Source organism: Manis pentadactyla, chromosome 5 (assembly GCF_030020395.1).
Source record: "Manis pentadactyla isolate mManPen7 chromosome 5, mManPen7.hap1, whole genome shotgun sequence".
Lineage (NCBI taxonomy): Eukaryota > Metazoa > Chordata > Mammalia > Pholidota > Manidae > Manis > Manis pentadactyla.
The window spans coordinates 40,132,541-40,152,841 of NC_080023.1; the positions used below are offsets into that span (position 1 = coordinate 40,132,541).

General features: G+C 38.7%; 2 protein-coding genes across 5 annotated transcripts in view; both read right to left on the minus strand.

Moving 5' to 3' along the window:
* Window positions 1–6,312, minus strand: part of CORIN (corin, serine peptidase) — a 226,403-nt gene extending 220,091 nt beyond the window's left edge. For 2 of the 4 annotated variants that reach the window (XM_036892592.2, XM_036892586.2), the window contains exon 1: window positions 4,310–4,561. In XM_036892592.2, the coding sequence (XP_036748487.2) occupies window positions 4,310–4,381 (72 nt within the window). In that variant the 5' untranslated portion in view covers window positions 4,382–4,561. The other 2 variants (XM_036892587.2, XM_036892590.2) reach the window with 2 other exon arrangements.
* A 1,151-nt stretch (window positions 6,313–7,463) lies between these two features.
* Window positions 7,464–20,301, minus strand: part of NFXL1 (nuclear transcription factor, X-box binding like 1) — a 53,313-nt gene continuing 40,475 nt past the window's right edge. Inside the window, exons 19-22 of the mRNA XM_036892531.2 lie at window positions 18,788–18,892; window positions 15,716–15,802; window positions 14,864–14,917; window positions 7,464–12,546 (exon numbers count right to left, since the gene is read on the minus strand). Coding sequence (XP_036748426.2) covers window positions 12,373–12,546; window positions 14,864–14,917; window positions 15,716–15,802; window positions 18,788–18,892 — 420 coding nt within the window. The 3' untranslated portion in view covers window positions 7,464–12,372. The remainder of the gene's footprint in view (window positions 12,547–14,863; window positions 14,918–15,715; window positions 15,803–18,787; window positions 18,893–20,301) is intronic.

Below are 20,301 nucleotides of genomic sequence, written 5' to 3' on the forward strand. Positions count from 1 at the left end.
CCCTGGAACCTCAAAATGTGACCTTATTTGTTAATAGAGTTTTTGCCCTTGTAATCAGTTCAGGTGAGGTCCTACCAGATTAGAGTAAGACCCAAATCTAAGATGACTAGTGTCCTCATAATAAAAGGAAAGAACAGAGATACAGGGAAGAATGACATGTGACTCTGAGGCAGAGACTTACGGATGTAGCTACAAGCCGACAGATGCCCAGGAGGGCCTGCAGCCACCAGGAGCAGGAAGAGAGGAGGAAGGGGTGCTCCCTAGAGTCTTCAAGGGATGTGGCCCTGCTGATGTTTTGAGTTTGGACTTGTAGCCTCCAGAACTGTGAGGGAATACATTTCCATTATTTTAAGCCACCCAGTTTGTGAAAATTTGTTAGAGCAGCCGTCAGAAACTAATACAGCATCTATCTATCTCAGCTAGTTCCAGATGTATCTCTGTACAGTCATTCATTCACAAATAGTTAATAAATACCAACTATGAGCCAGGCACTTTCCTAGCAGAACAAAAACATAGAAAAATCTCTGCCTCCATGGACTTTATATCCCAAGAGTCAGAGGAGACATAAAACAAATAATTAAAATACAGTCTGTCAAATGGCGGTAAGTTCGGGAAGGGGTCCTACAGAGTAAGGTGAAATACTAATTTCAAATCTGAGTAAATCACGCATTCTCAGTGGATTTTGATCCAAATACTGAACATATTATTCTACTATTATCATCCTTGTAAAAAAAATGATGCAACACATAGAGGTTAAGGGAGAAAGAAGAACATCCCTTTGTTATATCAGAGTCTCTGATCTAAAACTAGGAAAACCATCAGCCATAAAGCCCCAAACTCTCTGAAGGAAAATAAAAACAATACATTAGCAAAAACCATCAAGGTTGAGGGGAGATGCCCAAGGATTTTGTGACTAATACATACTTCTTGGGAGATCTATAAATGAATCTAGCCATCTATCATTCAACAAAGACCCTGGCAGTGTAAACAACCTAAAAAAAACATTAAGAGATTCATCCATACAGAGCCACTCCTTGACAGAGAAAAGAAGCAAAAGTTGGTGCTGAACAGGAAAACTTTTATCATCCCAGAATTTTGCTAAATTATCACTCAAGCAAAAGAAAGCTCTAGAACTGTCTAAGAGAATTTTATGCCGGGAAAGGAAATGTTCTATCTACACTGATTCAGCAACCACAGGCCATGTGTGATTATTGAGCACTTGAAATGGGGCTAGTGAGACTGAACTACTGAATTTTTCATTTTGATTAATTCAAATAACACACTAATTAAATAACCACATGTGACCAGCAGGTTTCTTGGCAAGCATGGCTGTAGAATCACAGCAAACTGGCTGTGGAGAAAGGCCTGAGAGGCTGATTCATTGAGTCTGACATGGGAGCAGCTCCGTAGGCACAAACAGATTAGGGAGACTTTGCTGAATATACAACTATTGTGCATAGTATTTCTAAGGCGTATTTATTTCCTTAATCCTCACAGTGTCTGTATAGATGGTCAATAGTACCATTCCCCTTTGCTGGATGAGGAAATCAAGGCTTAACAAGATTGTCTGCCTTACCCAGAGCCTTGAGTAAAGGGCAGAACAAGAGATAGGAATTTAGCTTTGGAATTTACCAAAAGCCCTATGTTACCTACCAAGGCACACCATCTATGGCCCCTTTCACTCTTGTGATTTCTTCCATTTCTACCTACTCTGAACAGTCCAAAACACAAGTATATGTGAACATGTATGTGTTGGGATAGGTTTTACAGGACACATAAGTCTGGGGGTACATAGGGGCTTTGTGTGGATCTAGTATTCTACACAGGTCAGTGTCCTCTGGCCAGCCAGCTGGGCAGGCACCATGGAATGCCAAGAACAGTGATGGGGCAAACAAGATGCATGAATGCATACCTATTGAAGAATTTGTTAAGGCCAAAGTACGTTATATGTGGCACATTAAATAAACCTTTCTCCCTTGAACACATTCAGCAAAAAATATCACAGCTTTCCTGGTCCTCAGGGAGCGCTCATTCCCCTAGCAGTAAAGATACTCAGAAACCCTAAAGCCACAGGTCTTTACATGAGGGAAGCTGAAGGTGAAGAAAAAAAGAAAAATGAGTAACAGTACCTCCTTAACAGTATGGAGATTTGAAAATACAGATTTTAGAAAGTAATGATGCTAACTCTCTGGAGATACTGGGCTGCTCAGCTTCTACCCCAAACTCTCTTCTGGTCCCCCAGCGGTGCAGAAGGGCAGCTGAGGGGCTTGCAGGGCAATAGAGCCAGCAAGTGCCAAAATTCAGATGCAGCGACTGTGGGAAATGTGCCCTTCCCGCACAAAACCTCAGCTGGTTTGTGGTGGAGGCCCTGATGCCTCTGTGCTATTGCTATTAAGATTTCTGCAGCATTAACAGGAAGGTTTCTGATGGGATTAATTTTTCATCTTTGAAAAATGTTTCACCACGTCTGGAAATATACTTGATGAGGTTAATAAAGCAATTCTTATTTGTCTTTTCTGAAAGGTTAGCTGAGGTTTTCATCACTGTACTGTAATCCTCTCCTGTAAGAAACTTTCTGGGGAGAGACCCCTTCCCTTAAATAAAGCTCTACAGCATTCTGAGGTTTTGAAATTTATGTAATTCCACAGTCAGATAACTCTAAAAATGGTTCATTCTAGTACAAATCTCAGCCCAAAACTCATGCATGTCTATGCAAACATCTCCTCTAAACTCTTAGGAATCTGGTTTGGGGGACCAATTTGTAATGTAATTTCACACAACAAAACTATTGGGCAACAAGTAATACAAGCAAGCAGGTAAACGTTGCATTGTGACAAAAATTGATTTTCTGACTTGAAAATAAAAGCATTTTTCTTCTGTCTCTGGGTTATGTCAGAAATTAATGTTTTGCCGCATCTTTGATTTCAACACTTTCAGCTGAGATGTGCGTCCTCGGAGAATGACTACCAGTGAGTCCTGCTCGGCTCCCTTTCTCACAGCAGTCGGGCACTCCTTTGCACTTAGGCCTCCATCAGTGAATTACTTTACCGAGAAAAAAAACAGACTACAGACTACGGATGTGCACATATAAGGCATCGTGGTCTTATACAAGAATTAGTCTGAAGTGTATTTTTCTGAAAAGTTTCCCTCGGGAAGAAAGCTCTACTTCACGAGCCGCTGGGACAGTTTCTCCGGGAATGCCCAGCCCAGCCGCTTTTCCGGCGAGCTCGTAGCCCCGAGCGCCGGAACTCTGCCCAGGGCTGCCGAGCCGCGCAAAGAGCGCCTACACCGCCATCCACCGGCCCCGAGCGGGCGGCACCACCGGCCCCGACCGGGGCGCCCGCCACGGTTGCTGGGGGAGTCCCAGCAGGATCCGGTAGGACACCACCTTCCCCCTCCCGCGCAGCCCTCAGAGCCTGCCGGAGGAGACCGGCCCCTGCTTCCGGACCCAGGCAGCTGGGACCGCCGCAGCAGCGAGCGGATTCCAGGACCCCCTGACACCGAAGAATGGTAGCCACAAATTAGATCCCGCTCCTGGGGCCTCAGGTCAGAGGTGACCGTCCGTAGTGCTGTGCCCTACCTTTTCTCTACCGAGCTAGTGGCATCGCTGTGCCGTCCCAGGACGGGATCCGAGCCCGCGAAACCCGGAGCAACTCAGAACCTGCGCCCCCCAGCGGCCGGCGCGCTGTGCGCCCAGGCTGGTCTGCGCCAGAGACAGTTCGCGCGCAGGGGACGCAGGCTTTCCCAGCACCTCGCAAGTGGGACCGGTTCTGGGATGCCAACGCTTAGAGTGGCTCATTGAGCGCCCCTGGCTCTCAGGGGGCCCGAGCCGAGACGCGCGCAGCTGGGAAGGGGGCTTTCGTCTGAGGCAGGCCAGGCAGCGCCGTCCTCCCAGACGGCGGGCGCCGCGGGCGCAGCGAAGAGGCCGTGGAGCCCCAGGCTTCCGACGGCTCCCTCGGCAGCCTCCCGGGCGCCCGCGCGCCGCCGAGCTCCCTGGATGCGTGGAGGGTGCCCGGCCGAGGAAGGACTCTGTAGCAACGCTCCTGGCAAGGAGAGCGGGGTCTCCGGAACGACCCCACTCGAACGCTGAAGGACCCATGCCCAGGACCTTGGGAGGGAGGACGGTGCGCCCGGAGACTGGCGGCCGGGAGCTCAGCACTCGGCTGGGAAAGCCGAAGCTCACCAACGGCGGCGGGAGAAGGTGCGACCCGAAGGGAGAAGGGGACAGGGGAGAGGCTGACCCTGAATTCAACCGAAAGGCTAGGACATCCGACCCGTGTGCCGGCCGAGCGCGATCCGAGGACCTTACCCGCTCCGCGGCCGCGGCTGGGCGGTAGCGCTCTTCCGGAGCAAGGGCAGGGGACTGTTTCGAGGGGAACATGCCTCGCTTTTTCCTCTGTCCACTCTTATCTTGGTCGCTTTTCTCTCCTCTACCCGCCCCTGGGAGAGGAACTACGGATGCTCTGCTCCTCACCCAGGAGGAAAGTCGAACTTCAAGAAACAGCGGCCCCACATTTTGACTGCACAACAGATCCCACCCGCGGACCACTCCCTCTCTTCACTCCAGTCTCTGGGCCCCACCCATACTAACCTTTGATGGCAGATCCTCCGCGACCCCACCTCTTTGCATTCAAAGAAGTTATTTTCCAGGGTAAGATGGAAAGCTAGGCGGACTGCTGGCCTCCTCACCGCTCTTCGCGTCAAACGTACACCCGCAAGGGCCGCACGATAAGGACCAGACCTGAAGGTTTGGGCTGTGGGGAACAGCGGTTGGAAACAAGTTACTTCTCGGCACTCCAAAATCTTCATATCCTAGACCATTTTCTTTTAGGCACGAGCGAAGCCAAGTAAAAATCCAAATAACTGCAGGCACTGTCAATTAAAGGCCAACTGTTGTCTCAAAAAAGTTGTTTCAGGGACCAGCATTAGCTGCGTTAGGCAAATGGAAACTTGCCTTGTTACATGTTTAGTGAAGAAACTGCTTTTGCAAGACTGCCTGAGACTGTGCTGAAGCTGCAGGGAGGAGGGAACCCCCAACCTTCTTCCATAAGCCTAATTTGCCATTTCCTGCCAAGGGCATCCCCTGGCTGAAACCAAGACGCCACAACTCTGGGCCTGTCACATACTAGCGGCCGCTCTTGCTCAGGCAGCGACAAGGACAGCAACGCAGGTATTTACAAGGTGATGACTGTCACCATTTGAAACCCAAGACAGTTGTCAAACATTGGCAAAAAGAAAAAGGGAGGAAAGACTACATTGCATTTTTCTTTGAAAAGATTTTCATCCAATATCTGCAAGCTTTTAATGGAAATTTCAAAAATTACTCGAGGTTATTGAATAAATCCATCTCCATTCTGCTGGAGGCCATACATAGTCAACAAACTATGTATGTACCAGGCACCTGTTCCTCGAATATTATTGCTGGGGGAGAAGAAAGTAAACATTTGTAAAAAATGGGGGGAAAATCAGTATTATGTTTCTGAAATGAGAGGACATAGTAAAAGGTACAGGATGGTAAAATAGTTGAAACACTGAACCTATCAATGTTGCAAACACTAGACTTTCAGTATCTGACAACTTTATTCTAATTCACAAAAATTAAGCTTAGTATGTGGGCAGGCTTTGTACTAAGCCCTCTATATGCAACCACTTTGAGATAGGTACTATATAATGTTTATTTTAAAGATGAGAAAGATTTAGGGAGTCAAAGTACCAGCCTAGGGTTACACAGCTATCAACTGCTGAACCAGAATTCCCTGGAGGCAGTGTAATTTCAGGGCTGTGTTCTTCTTACTAAGAAAGATACGGCATCATCACATGTCATGGCAGCACAGACACAAGCCTGAAAATAGAGTCTAGGAGATTTGTAGGCCAGCTCTACTTTGAACAAATCACATTGTCTTTCTGGGCCACGGTTAACTAAGTTTACAAAATAAGGGTTGGATTCAATCCTCAAAAGTTTCTGCAGGCATTCTGAAGCCAAGTATGAATTTCTATTTCACCTCCTTTCTCTTCCACTTTCTGCCCTCTGGTGGAGGTGCTACTGGTATTATGAAATTAAAGTAGCTAAATCAGTGGATTTGAGATAAAGAGTGTAGATAAGTCTCCCTCTCTCTTGCACTGCTATACTATGTTCTGGGAAGTAAAGCTGATTGCATTGATGGTATAAAATCAGCATTCTCAACTTCTTTCTAGCAAGAAAACCCAACCAGTTCTAGTTACCAATGGCATCAGAGTGAATACTAGTTTTTTTAAATACTGAAATTTTCAAAAAGAAACATTTCTACTCTTTTGAAATTACCTAGCATCTCAAGCATAGACAATAATTAGATTTAAAAGAAAAAACAAACATTAAAACATATGGAAAAATTAAAGATAGTGAATATACTGCTGAAAAAGGTGATTTTACATATCAAATTTTGCCTACTTTTCATATTACAAACCTATGTAGTGCTTACTACTACAAATGAAAACAATTTGAGAACAAGAAAGATATCTCAGAGAAGCAGCCAGCATATAAGGATGTTAATGGGTAAGCAGCAGCTAAGAGATATGCTATCCCATAGCTCATCTATTTAGCTATTTATTCAGTAATATTCACTTATGATTTGCCAGCTGCCAAATGAAATGGGACAGTTTTTGCCCTCATATACTTTTAGTCTAGTAGGATAAATACAGTAAACACACAAGTATATAAACTATGATAAAATACTTGAAGATAATGTGGGACTGGCTTTAGAGGAGTTACAGTGTGATAGTTTCAGTTAAGATCTAAAGATGCAAAGCCTTTAAAAAAACATTAAACAACAAGCACAGGCAAATGAGAAATGTACCTGGTAGGAGGGAGTTCATTTGGATTAAAAGGGGAAAACAACATACTGTATCAGCTGTGATGTATTTCAGCTCACTGAAATAGTTTGTTCAAAGCAGACATTCTGTTTGCTGTGTATTTCTGGGACAATCCCTACTCTAATACACCTAAATAGTCACTGGGAAGATGGTTATAACCAGCCATCAAGTTTCAAAGAAATTTTATTTTTAGCCCCTTCACATACCTAGTGCTGATTTCCCCTACCACCAGGACCCCATACTGTAATACATCCAAACACCCCTACCTCTGGCCAGCACTCTGCCTAGTCTCCCCAGGGATAGTGTCCCCTCAGTGACAGGGACCACAGGAGTGAACACTGAAGCACATCAGTTAACGACCTATCTTTTTCTCCTCATCTGTGAATGAATTTGTAAGTGATGTCTTAAAGTTATGAGATTAAGTCACATTTACCTATACTATTATAGCAAAAATTTCCTAAGCACTATAGGCCAGGCATTTCACAAAGTGGCATTATCTATTTTGTTTTTAATTCTTGAAACAAACTTAGTTTTCTTTGTTGTAAAGTGAGAGTAATGCATAGACTCTTGTGGGGATTAAATATGTAAAGTGTTTTAAAATAGTTGCACACACATAATAATCGCAAACATTTATTGTCACTATTTAACAGAAGAGGAAACTGAGGCTTACAGAAGTCAAATAACTGCCCAAGATCTCACAACTAGGAAGTGGTAGAACCAGAACTGGAGCCCAAGCAATCCGGAACCAGACTGACCTGTTGACCCCTACCTTCTTAGCACAATTATTAGGACAGTAATGAAAAATGTCCAAGGAGTTCACAACGTAGAATTACACTATGAATTCATTCATTCATTCATTCATCAAGTATGTATTGAGCACTGAATAGTATACCACCAATATTTAATGCCCACCTGAACGTAAGAATGTGACCATCCTCATTTGGAAATAGGGTCTTTGCAGACATAATTAGTTAAAATGAGATTATACTGGGTCATGGCAGGCTGTAGATGCAGAGAGTCCTTATAGGATACAGAAAAGGACAAGCAGAGACACAGAGAAGGCAGCCATGTGAAGATGAAGGCAAGATAAGAAAGACGTCAACAAGCCAAGAAAAGCCAGGAACTGATACCTACAACCAGAAGCTGGGAAAGAGTTATGAATGGTTTCTGTCTGTTCAGAAGAATCAACCCCACTGACACTTTGATTTTGTACTTCTGGCCTCCTGAACTGTGAGAAAATAAATTGCTGCTGTTTTAAGCCTCTGTTTGTGGTGATTTGCTATGGCAGCCCTAGGAAATAAATGCCAGCACCAAGGCCCAGTTCCCCACTCTGTAGTTAGAACAGTAAACAAAACCGCACCCCTACCCTCATGGAGCTTACCTCCTAATGAAGGAGACAGAAAACAAATACTACAATGACAGGCACTGTTTAGTGTTATGAGGAAAAAGTACAGTGAGGGGATAAGCAGATGACCAGATGAGGGTGAAGAGGGTGGTTTGGGAATAGCTCTCTAGAGGTGTTTTAATGCAAATGAATCAGGACTGTGGAATTTCAGGCTTATGTGGGTAATTCTGCACAGCACCATTTAAATATTTTTTCCCTTCATTCACTGGGAAGAAAATTTAGCAACAGGCCTACACTTACTCAATAGACCAAGATTCTGAAATACATGAAAGCGTTCTTCCTGGTGGACACCAGTTCTCTCGTCTCTTAGAGAAACAGAGGGGTTCCCAGCTCCATTCACAACTCCCAAATTCACATCTCTTCTAGGTAGTAGTAACCAATACTCTGCTTCTTCTTCCAACCTCACAGGTAGACCCTATGGCCCAAGGCTTAGGGTGGTCTAATCCCTGCCATTCAATAAAGAGGGCAACTTCATAGACCAGAGAAGGCACATAGTCACTTCATGTCTCCTCCTGCTCCAAAGCTTAGACATCCATCTCACTTCCCAAAACCCAAGGATGGGCAAACTTAACTGCACAAAGAGTCAGAAGGACCATCTGAAACAACACAAAAAGCCAAAAAGTTCTTACAGGTTGTCTTTAAACACTACCACAGATACTTAGCTGTGTTTAAAATTTTTAACATTTATAGTCACAAAATTCAAGCATCAGATTTCTTTGCAAAAAGTAAACATTTTCAATGTTTTGCACCTGAAGTTCCTTTGGCAATTTCAGCAAAGATTATACCGATTTATCTGAAATTGTTTAGGCTTGAATAGTGAAATTACTGAAATACAAATACCATGTGTTGGTCAATCTCTAAAAGTGTTTAAACTGACACACTTTAAAGATATCAATATAAATATTCCACAAATTTCAAATAGTAAGCGAATAAACTTTTACAGTGACACAAAGGAAACAAACATAAGGCATCACATTCACAATTTTATCTGTTATTCTTGGTGGCTGTTTTCTATTTATTCTCTAATTTTCTTAGACTGAAGCAAAAAGGACAGTATGTACTGCTTTCTCTCTCTCAGAACAAAGTAGTATAAGCATTTAGAAGAAATTTCACTTCATTTAAGAACTTATTTCCTCTCTCCTGTTTCTTTTATTCCCCTTCCACTCATCACGCAGCAGTTTCTGCAGCATCCTCATGCGACTCAGTTAGGGCAATGGGGAACATGGAACCTGGAGCCACGTCACTGTTTGAATCAGAGCCCCACGGGCACCTCCAGACTGGGCTGCCTCCCAGTGCATCTTCCTCCCTGCTGTTTTCTTTCCCCGCTTACAGTCCTTTTCCCAAGCAGCAGCCAGCAGACAGGAGTCTTAAATTAAAACAATTATCTACTCCCCACTTAGAACCTTCCAACACTGACCTCTGTGACTAGAATAAAAAACCCAATTTCTCATCATACTCTATGAAGCCCCATGGGAACTGGCCCTACACCTGCTCTCCTTCTCATTCATTAAGCTCCAGCCAGCCCTTCTTTTTGCTCTTCAGCCATGCCAAGCATCTCTCCAACTTAGACACTTGGTACTTGTTGCTTTCTCTCCTTCCTAGACTTTTCCCTCAGGTGGTCAAATGAAGGTCATTCAGGTCACAGTTCAAATGTCCCATCTCAGAGGGACTTTCTCAGTGTAAAGTAGCTAGTGCCCTTCACCCCTACTTTCACCATTTTCTGTACCCTTTCTGTCATTTTTTAACACCACTTATCACACATGAAACTCATGTGCGTTTTATTGTGTACCTCTTTCTTGCCTGCTTGTCTGCTCTCCTCTACTCCTTTAACAGCTCCCCAAGGGAAAAGATCACCATTATCCCCAGTACCTAGAAAGTACCTGTCACACAGGAAACAAATCGGCTATATAAGTAAACAAACAGTTGTAATACTTTGGGTAAATTAACCAAGCTCTGAGCTATTAGTCAAGCAAATAAAAAACGGCCAAAAGCTTAATTTACCATTCACCCAGTCTCCTTCCTCTACTCACTACACAAACTATACTCTACTCCTTTCCCACATATTATAAAGAAAATCAAGCAAGAACATAAGCCCAGCAGACATACATGAACTAGGCTTCAGGCTTGTTTATAAAGCCAAGATTCTGAAATACATGAAAACAGTTTCCCAGGTAGATACCTAGTAATTCATATTAATATTCATTTTTAGAATAGAGTAAGATGATGACTTGAGTGAAGCAGCTCTGATTTAGAGCTTCTAAAACACCAACCCAGTAATTCTAACACTGGGAGAGAGAGAAAAAATTTTTTTTACTCAAAACACACACATAGCCATAAAAGAAAGGAATGACTGCCCTTTCATATTAGATACCAGGTAAACAGTTGATTAATAACATAATATTTACAAAATTTGAGTTAAAGTCAGCAAAATTTAAAAATCCTTCTTTGTAGAAGATGTGGTCTAGATATACAATGGAATATTATTCAGCCATAAAAAGAAAACAAATCCTAACATTCGCAACAACATGGATGGAGCGGGAGGCTATTCTGCTCATTGAAATAAGCCAGGCAGAGAAAAATAAGTACCAAATGATTTCACTTATTTGTGGTGTATAACAAAGCAAAACTGAAGGAACAAAACAGGGGCAGACTCACAGACTCCAAGAAGGGACTACAAAGTTCCCAAAAGGAAGGGGTTGGGGAGGAAAGGAGAAGAGGAAACAGGCATTATGATTAGTACACACAATATAGGTTAAGTCATGGGAAAGGCAGTATAGCACAGAGAAGACAAGTAATGAGTCTATAGTGTTTTACTATGCTGATAGACAGTGACTGCAATGGGGCTGGGGCTGGGGGAACTTGATAATATGGGTGAATGCTGAAACCACAATGTTGCTCACGTGAAACCTTCATAAGATTGTATGTCAATGACACCTTAATCAAAAAAAATCCTTCTTTGTACTTCTGTTTAAAATATACTTCCACCACTTTCTAGTATCCAACAATTACTATGTTTTGCACCAAGTATTAGAGTTTTACACTGATACTAACGTTCAGCCTAAAATTATAGGCTCTTAAATATTTTAGGTAATAAATATTCTAGATTGTAAATTTAGTATGAAACCATTTAATGAAAACAATCATACAAAAAAGTAATAGTAAAACCATTTAAAATGACTTACAATTCAAACAGATTTGGCTTACTGATGTTTCTCTATCATCTTATTTCCATAAGAATTGACTATTTTCAGATGCAATCTACTTACAAGATTATGGTAAGAAGAAATGAAAATGAAGTAGTAAAGTTCATAAGCTCTGTGCTCAGCATATGTTGCTCATAAATATTAGTTTTTCTATTATCATTACCTTGAAAAGATACATACAAGCTTCAGCTGAAAGCTTCTTACACAAGAGATAGCCACATGTAAGGAATCTAGCCTGGCATTTTTTTGAGAACAATTATATTTTCCTCTGAGAAACACACTACATATAAATTTACTTCAATAACTGATAGAAACTCATCACTAATTAACCAATTTCTGGAATCCAATTATGTATCTACATGTTACAATTTAGAGGTCTTCCATAGAGTAATTTTTTTTTTTAAATCAAAGTTACATGACCAAGAAAAGTACCTTTTAATTAGTAACCAAACATTATGAAATGTTCCTTTTACTGCACATATAGCTAAGTTTTATCTTAATTTGGAGGAAAAAAAAACATATTGTTTAAAAGAGTAAATGAAACAACTATGTTAACACAAGGAAAAAACAATGAACAACTAACATTTTACTCTGCCACCAGCTGTGCCCTCTGAAATATTTTACAATTTCAGTCATGCTTTTACTATTAAATAATGTTATGTTGCCACTTCCAGTATGCTAAGATAAAGCTTAACATTTTGTCCTTCTAACAACACCTGGAAGAGAATACAGGTATGAATGTCTGTGTGTGTGTGTGTGTGTGTGTGTGTGTGTGTGTGTGTGTGTGTGTGTGTGTGTGTGTGTGTGTGTGTGTGTGTGTGTGTGTATCATGTTCTACAATACAGGCTTTCTAATATTTCAAATTTAACAACTTATCTAAATCCAACCTGAGGTATATTAACAGATGAAAATTTTTTAATCAACATCATGGGCTGTATACCATGCAACCACTAAAACCACAATGGCACACACAGGAAGGAGATAGTATTTGTATTTTTGCCATAGTGTTAGTTCAACTGCAACTTCATCTCTTTTCCTGTTCTTCTTCCGACGTCCCTTCAGTCTGTTTTCAAAAGCCTCCAGTTCAGCCTAAATTAAAACAGTATCATTTTTATTAAATTCAATACATACATTGATTTGAACTTTTCAACTTAGATGAAAATAAACCAATTTGGGGAATGTTTTAATAGTAATAGTATATACTAGACTGATTTGATATTTTTAAAAATGCTTTATCATTATATTCAACAAATTCAGAGTTTAAGTAAGCAGAAAGGGAATTGGGGAGTAATAAAAGAGATTATTTCAGACTATAGGCCTGACTTTGATACTAAATATAGACACATCTGGTTAAACCAGGGTACCCTAAAATACAGGCATTATTTTTATGGTAACACCATTAATATCTACTGGGGCTCTTCAATATATACCTTCTAGAAAGTGCTAAAAGACACCCATTGAAAACAAAAATATTTATAATGCTAGTGTTTAGTATTGTTGGTAATAAACATTTAATGGCTTATATGAAAGAAATTCAAGTGAATAAAGAGAAAATAGCTGCCATAAATTGATGACTCTCTTTATCAAAATACATTTTAAAACATAAGAGTAAAAATTCTTTGAGGGAAAAATGCTCCATGCTTTAAATCAAAATGACTATTTTATAAAGTAGAATTATATAAAATTTAGTTCTAAAAAAGATTACCGGATGACATTCATTTTAAAATGTGGATTTTTATTCCATGTTAATAACTTACTTATTAATCTTCTTTGAAACATAATGTAATATACACTATTACTGTTATTAACTAAAATGTGATAGTTAACTAAAATGTATATGTAATATCCATGTAAGATTTGGTAAACTTAATAGAAGGAAATATAAACTTCAGTTAACATATCCATTACTTTGTCCACAAACCCCACTTGAAATAGACCTAATCACGTATTTCATTTAAAGTGGCATTCTTCAATGAACCAAAATGTCAATATTCTCAAGTGCTTGCTGACATATAGAAAAATGTCAAAATATATTAAAAACAGACAAACTTGAAAACTACTGACACAGTAAAATAACTCATGCTTTAATGAAGACCCACAGTCATCAAGTATAATTTACATTCTATATACTGTTTAAAAGGTCAATAAACAGGGAATTTATTTAAGATTTCCATCCATAAAAGTTTATAAAAAGGGGGAGGAAGGGATACTCTAAACTATTGTTAATAATTTAATTTCCCAGTATTCCAGTAGAGGGAATAGATGAAAGAAAAGAGGGCATAGATGAACAAAAAAGAGGGGATGTGAACTCAACAGTCCAAACAGGTTTACTGCCAAACCTGAGAGGGACCCCTCTGTCTGGCCAGCAGAATAAAGGAAAGAGAGTCTCTAACAGGTCTAGAGGCCTTTTATGGCCAGGGTTTTTAGCAGGTTCTTTGAGGGGAGGAGTCAGGGGAAAGGTGGGCTTGTGGCTTGAGGACGTGTCCTCTGGACAATGCTTGTAGCCTAGGTGAGATGACACCTAGGTCTCTCTGAGATGGTGGGTGGGCTTATTTGAAAGGTGGTACTCAGGTCCAGATTCTATCACCAGCCAACCATGTTTTACTGTATTAGCTCCGATAACTTATGGTGGGATATTGGGCAAATCAACTTTAAAGACCGTAAAATATCAGTCATTTTAGTCCACCTTTACTTGCTACACAATTCTAATGTCCTCCCTCAAGTAATGCCAATTCCAATTTCCTCATTCATATAAGTAGTAGTTTGCATAAAATATACCGATTGGTAAGTATAAAGCACCTCAAAATGCAAACTGACAAATAATTACATTATCACAATTAGAAAGTTAAGCCACTCTTTGGAGCCTAGGGTCAATAAAATATCTGAGCAAACAGCAGATATCAGAAATACACTTATCTAGGTAGTAAAAAAGAACAGATAATCTTGCATTTAAGAATCTAATGAGGAAATTAGGAAATGGTATCATTAAAACAAATGTACTGGTTATAATACAGCACTTATTTGTTAAGATAATCTCTAACTAATATATAACTCAAGTAAGTTTAGATGCATGAAGACACAGGCCCCAGGAGATGCCAACCCCCACTCCCCAAACCAAAAGAGAGGTTAAAACTCTTACCAATGGAGCATGGGTAAAACTGGCAAGGAAGTAAATAGGGAATATACAAAATACTTGTGAATATACGAGATCTCAAGGTTCTTCAGAGGTTCAGTATACCTGGACTAAAGTAAATGAACTGCTAATTTTGTTTTAGCAGGAACTACATTATTTTCAGTCCAGAACAGAGTTGATTAGCCCAGGTCTGAACATGGAATATATCTTCTATTTGCATAAAAACCAACAATAATGCAAAAAGACATCAATCTGGGTATTTTGTTTAGTTACCTGTTGTCTCCGTTTTTCCTCTTCAAGTGCAGCTTTGGCTTCTGCTTCTTTTATCTGTTTATAGACATTTAAACTAAATTAACATTGTAATCAACAAATTTTATATAGAATTTTAACACCTTCCCTCTCAGGCTCCATTAACCCGTAGCAATTTTGGAGAGCTTTAAATTGAAAGATATTTAAAGAAATGTAAATGTTATACTGCAAGTGTTACCAAAATACTAATAGGCTGGGAAGTGAAGGGAGGTAGAGTGTCATAGCCTTATATAAACATTTCAGCTTAACAACTTTATGTAACAGATATTAGATCATAACTCAGTCATACCACTCTAAGCTGAAATACTTTTATAACTGGATTTTTTTCTCTTGAGTTACCATACAAAGAATCTATAGTCAATTATTAAATGCCACTCTTTGTCTAGAGTAGAAATGACTATTTTTCTCAAATGCCCTATCTGAAAGGGAATCTATAGTTTCAAACAAAATCAATAGTTTATTCACTAATTATGTTGATGGAGGGAAATAGTGACAGTAGAGGTAACCCAAATAGCAAAGAATCCTCAAAACTTATTTTTGTACTATTTTAACCTAATTTTCAGGAGATAACACTAACATTAAGATAAACAAATGTATTTTTGAGCACATACACCAACTGGTACAAAGACTGAAAAAAATCTAGTATTCACTGGACAATAAAAAGCATATCTGAGTGTTCAAATTTGGCCTATAGAATTGGGCTTTTATTACAAAAGCAAAAAAAGGTAAGATTTTGAATTGTTCATAACAACACAGAATAATGCACACAATAGGGAAAGACCATTAGCACATTAAAAATATTTAATGTGACATTACCTCAGATGCTTTCCGCTTCATTTCCCTGCATGTTGTGTCACAGTCTATGGAAATCTGATTTTCACGTACTTTATTGCAGTGCAATTCCTGCAAATAAAAATTTTTTAAATTTGATTTTGAGTTTTCCCTCAGTGTTCTATCATACCGTATTTTAGCTGTATGTCATAAAAAAGCAAAATTTCTCTACCAGCCTAAGGTTATACACATTATTTAACAGTCATCTTTAATAACACTTAATGGTGATATGGTTGCTTGCAAGTATTAAATATTCAAGCAGCAATTATTCCTCTACTTTCTCTTAACTGCAAAAAAGTGGATACCATAAAATTGAAATCATCCATTTAATAATTACTAAGACTTCAATTCCATTTCATTTTTATTCTTTACTTTTATTGTTTCTTGTTATTCTTCCAAAGCTTCCAGGAAATAAAACGTTCTACAGTAGTGCCACCCAACACAGCTTTCTGAAATAATGGGCATATTCTAAATTTGCACTATCCAAGAGTAGCACTAGCCACAGATGGCTTCTGAACACTCAAAGTGTAGCTAGTGAAATCAAGAACTGAATGTTCAATATCTTTTTTATGTATTGTTAATTCATTAAAATTAAAATTTAAATAGCCATATGAGGCTAGTGGCTACCAACTCCATGCAGTTCTAGAGAGTTTTCCAGAGAGATACAATTTTTCTTTTAACCATTTAACCTTTTCTTAAAAAGATGGAAATCATCCCAAAACTTATGTTTGCACTTACTGCCTCTTTAATGAAATAATGAAAACTAATCTACTATTTTCCTGATCACATGACATCATATCTATGATCAATTTATGTTCTATTCTGTAATAAGTGATCTTTATTTTAAAGTCTTAGAACTTTGCTTTTGTAGATCTTTTGTCTACCTTTTATTCATTCCCTATTTTGTCCTGCTAGATGTCTTTTTGCTGTCAGTGTATCTATTGTATCAATTTTTTCTTTCTCACCATGTCCTCAGACACTAGTTTTTTAGTTCAACTCTACCAAAGTTAAAAGAAATGAGATCATCAAATCCTATAAGCAAAGTACATATACTTTAGGGAAAGCATTTTATAGCATGGAATTTTATAACCTAGAGGGTTTTCCCTCTTTAGTTCTTCATTTTTGGTTGAGGTTGGTGATAAACATAGACTTGTCCCTTCCAAGGATAGTACAAACAAAGGAAAAATAACATGAACAAACGTTAGACAAAAATAAATATTGTGTTTTTGCAGACATTTAAGTCATCAGCCTGGAAAGAGAACCATCTCTTTTCTCATTGAAAAGGTACGTTAATCTATTACATGCCAAGCACTGTGTTAGGAACAGGGGATACAATAAGGAAAAGAATGTAATGATATGGCAAGTGATAAACTAATACTATCAGCTACTATTTATTAAACATATCAGTCACTGTGCTAAATGCTATGTGAGCATTACTTCTTTTATTTCTTTATCTATGTATAAACTCCATTTTACAGGTAAGGGAACAAGGTTAAAGACTCCCCAGAATCACAAAGCTCTTTGTCATAAATCTAGAACAAAGAAAGCCTCCAGGAAGGAACACCTAGATGTTTCCCAGGGAGACAGGGAAGGAAGACCTTCCCCAACAAGGAAATGCTTGTACTGAGTATTAGCAGGACTTTAGTAAGCAGAGTGATAAAGGAAAAAACATTGTGTTTTACAAAGAAGGAATATATATAGCCACAGATTAAAGGAGAGTACAGCATATAAATTAGGGCACTTAAGTAACAGATTCACAGAGATGACTGCTAGAGGATGAGAAGGGACAGGAAGGCAAAGTAATATCATGTATTCCCTAGCATGCCAAGTCTGTATATATATATACACACACTCCTTACAAAATGAGTATTTTTTTTCCTTTAAGTGAAGAATCATTGGAGAACTTAGATCAGGGAAGTATTATGATTAAAGGCAAGAAAATCTGCTATAAAGCCACTGTCAAAGTTCAAGAATGAGCTGTTGCCAATGTTCTAACAGGTGGTAAGCTGTACTTGAACAGTAACAGGATTTGACAGAAAACTTGGGAGACATCTCACATTAAAAGTGACTAAATCAAATATTACTTTCATGAAAAGTTAGTCCAATTTAAGTATCTAAAATTTAGGGATTCAACTCCAGAGAGGTGAAGCCTACAAAATTAAATTCAGGAAATGGATAGTAGGAGCTGTAAAAATAAATGAAAAGCAAAGATCCTCAATAAAAGTAGAAGATTTTCAACAAATTTGTTGAATGAATGAATAAAAGAGTGAATTTAAAGAGAAGGAAAAGGAAACTAGCTTTAGTGAATTTTCATAAGAACCTGAAGAGAAAAAGGAGTTACAAGTATAACTGAAGATGGGGAAAATCCAAGGTCAAGAAAGAAGAAAGTGTCAAAGGAGTTGGCGGTGTCACCAGGGAAGTCAAAGAAAAGGAGAGCTGATGAAAAAGACCAGCCCACACCGACACTTGAGAATTCAGGGGGACTCTTCCTTCACATCTCACTGAACAGCATGTAGTTGGCTTCTGTCAAGCTTTCCAATAGTTCATTTTTGCCTTTTTCCTCTACTACTTCATTGCCACTATTTTACCTTAAAATGAATTCTTTCCAAGTTTGAATGTTATTTTATAATTTTATAAGGCTATGCCATGTGAGGTTTTTTAAAGCAACATTTCACAGCTGAATACAGAGGGCAAAAACTGTTTCATAAATAAGAGCAACAAAGGTTAATTCCAAACCATTTCTTAAACCATGAAACTCGCTTTATTACAATGCAGACCTCAAATCTAGAGCACATTGATTCTATCCAAAAAAGGGCACTGAACTTGGTTCCAACATAAAAATAATCTTCTTTTAATATTAAATCATAAAAAACTAAATTGACTAACAAAGCTGATTTTTAAACGGTTTATAGAAATAGATGGGCTAGTAATAAAAGGATTCTAAGAAATAAGATCTTAAAACTAAAAGGCAAAAAAATAAAGCCACAGAACTACCAAAACAGAGACCAAAAAAATGTTTTTACACTGAAAATATTTTCAATAATTTAAAATATTTACCTTTTTTATTCTTTTACAAGGGCATCTAAGTTTTACCTTTTGGTTGCAATTAAAGGGACATTCACCAGGATGGCACATCTCTTTACATCTATGACCACAAGGAAGCTAAAATAAAACCAAAATGAAAAAATTACCTATTTACATTTTAGTCATGCTTTTAAATTCCTTTTCCTCTCACAACTACTTTAAAAAAGAGTCCATCACAATAGGGTTAACCAATTCAAGATAATAGGCTAATTTTCCAACTTTTTCTTTTAGATATAAATTGCTTTAATGACATAGAAATGTTAAATATTCTCCCCTTCACTCCAAGAGTGCACCTTACATCACTCTTGTGGCAGGGATAGCCATGTGACTAAGTTCTGGCCAGTGGATGGTAAGCCTAAATGCATTTGTGCCTCAAAGCATTCCAAGAGGGCATACCCATGTCCTCCCCTTAGCAATGTGCTGGAAACAATGGCTTGTTATATTCTGAAAGAGCTGAAGAGTAGTCTCAAAGAAAGCTGATCATACAGATTTCATAGCAGAAAATAGAGGTTTTGCTGAAACATTCCACCCTGATACTCATTTAATGATGAGGCGATGTCCTACCCTTTCCATTCAAAGTAGATACTCAGCCCATAACATCATTCTGCTAGCAGTTCGGTAAGTTATCAGATGGTTTACCAACAAGTACTGTCTAGTTCAAAATGTTCCATTTTAATCCCCACAATTTAAAAATCTCACTTTAAAAATAATTAAGGAAAGCTTGAAACACAATATTGTTTTTGGATAAACACCCATACTACCATCATCATAGCCAGCACTTACCATCTACTAAGACCTTTACATGTTATTAACTTATTTAATACTCAGCAAGTACTCTGAAGTACTATTATTGCCCTCATATAAGATAAACAATTTGAGTTATAGAGACATTTAATAATTTGCCTAAGTGAGAAGAAGACAAGCTTAAATGACAATAATAAAATCAACAGGAATAATTTTTTTTAAATAGAATTATATATGTAGGGCACAGTTTAAAGGTGCAGTTCTTAATGATATCTATATTTTTCCTTTAAATTCAAACCTAACTAATTTCCTTTAGTTAAATCCACAACACATACAAAGTATACACATATCAGAGTAGTAGAAGAGATGGAAGGATACACCCGTGCCATTCCCACAGTTCACTCTTTCATTCACATTCTATAAACATTTACCAGCTGCCTAATATGTAAAACCAGGGAACCAGGGACCAGATACAAAGATAAATATGACATAGTCCTCACTCACAAGCAATCTACAGTATGGGGAAGGAAGGAAAAAATAAACAGGAATTTATCAGTATACCAGAATTTATCATAATCCCATACCTTAACTCTTGAGTATAAGACATCTACTGCAGATTCAAAGTGACAAAGCTCTTAGCTGTTCTTAAGTATGCCTTGATTCTGTAAGCTTACTGGTTCTCAAAGTGTGGTGCTATTACATAAGAGATTAGAAATGCAGATTCTTGGGCTCCCACTCCAGGC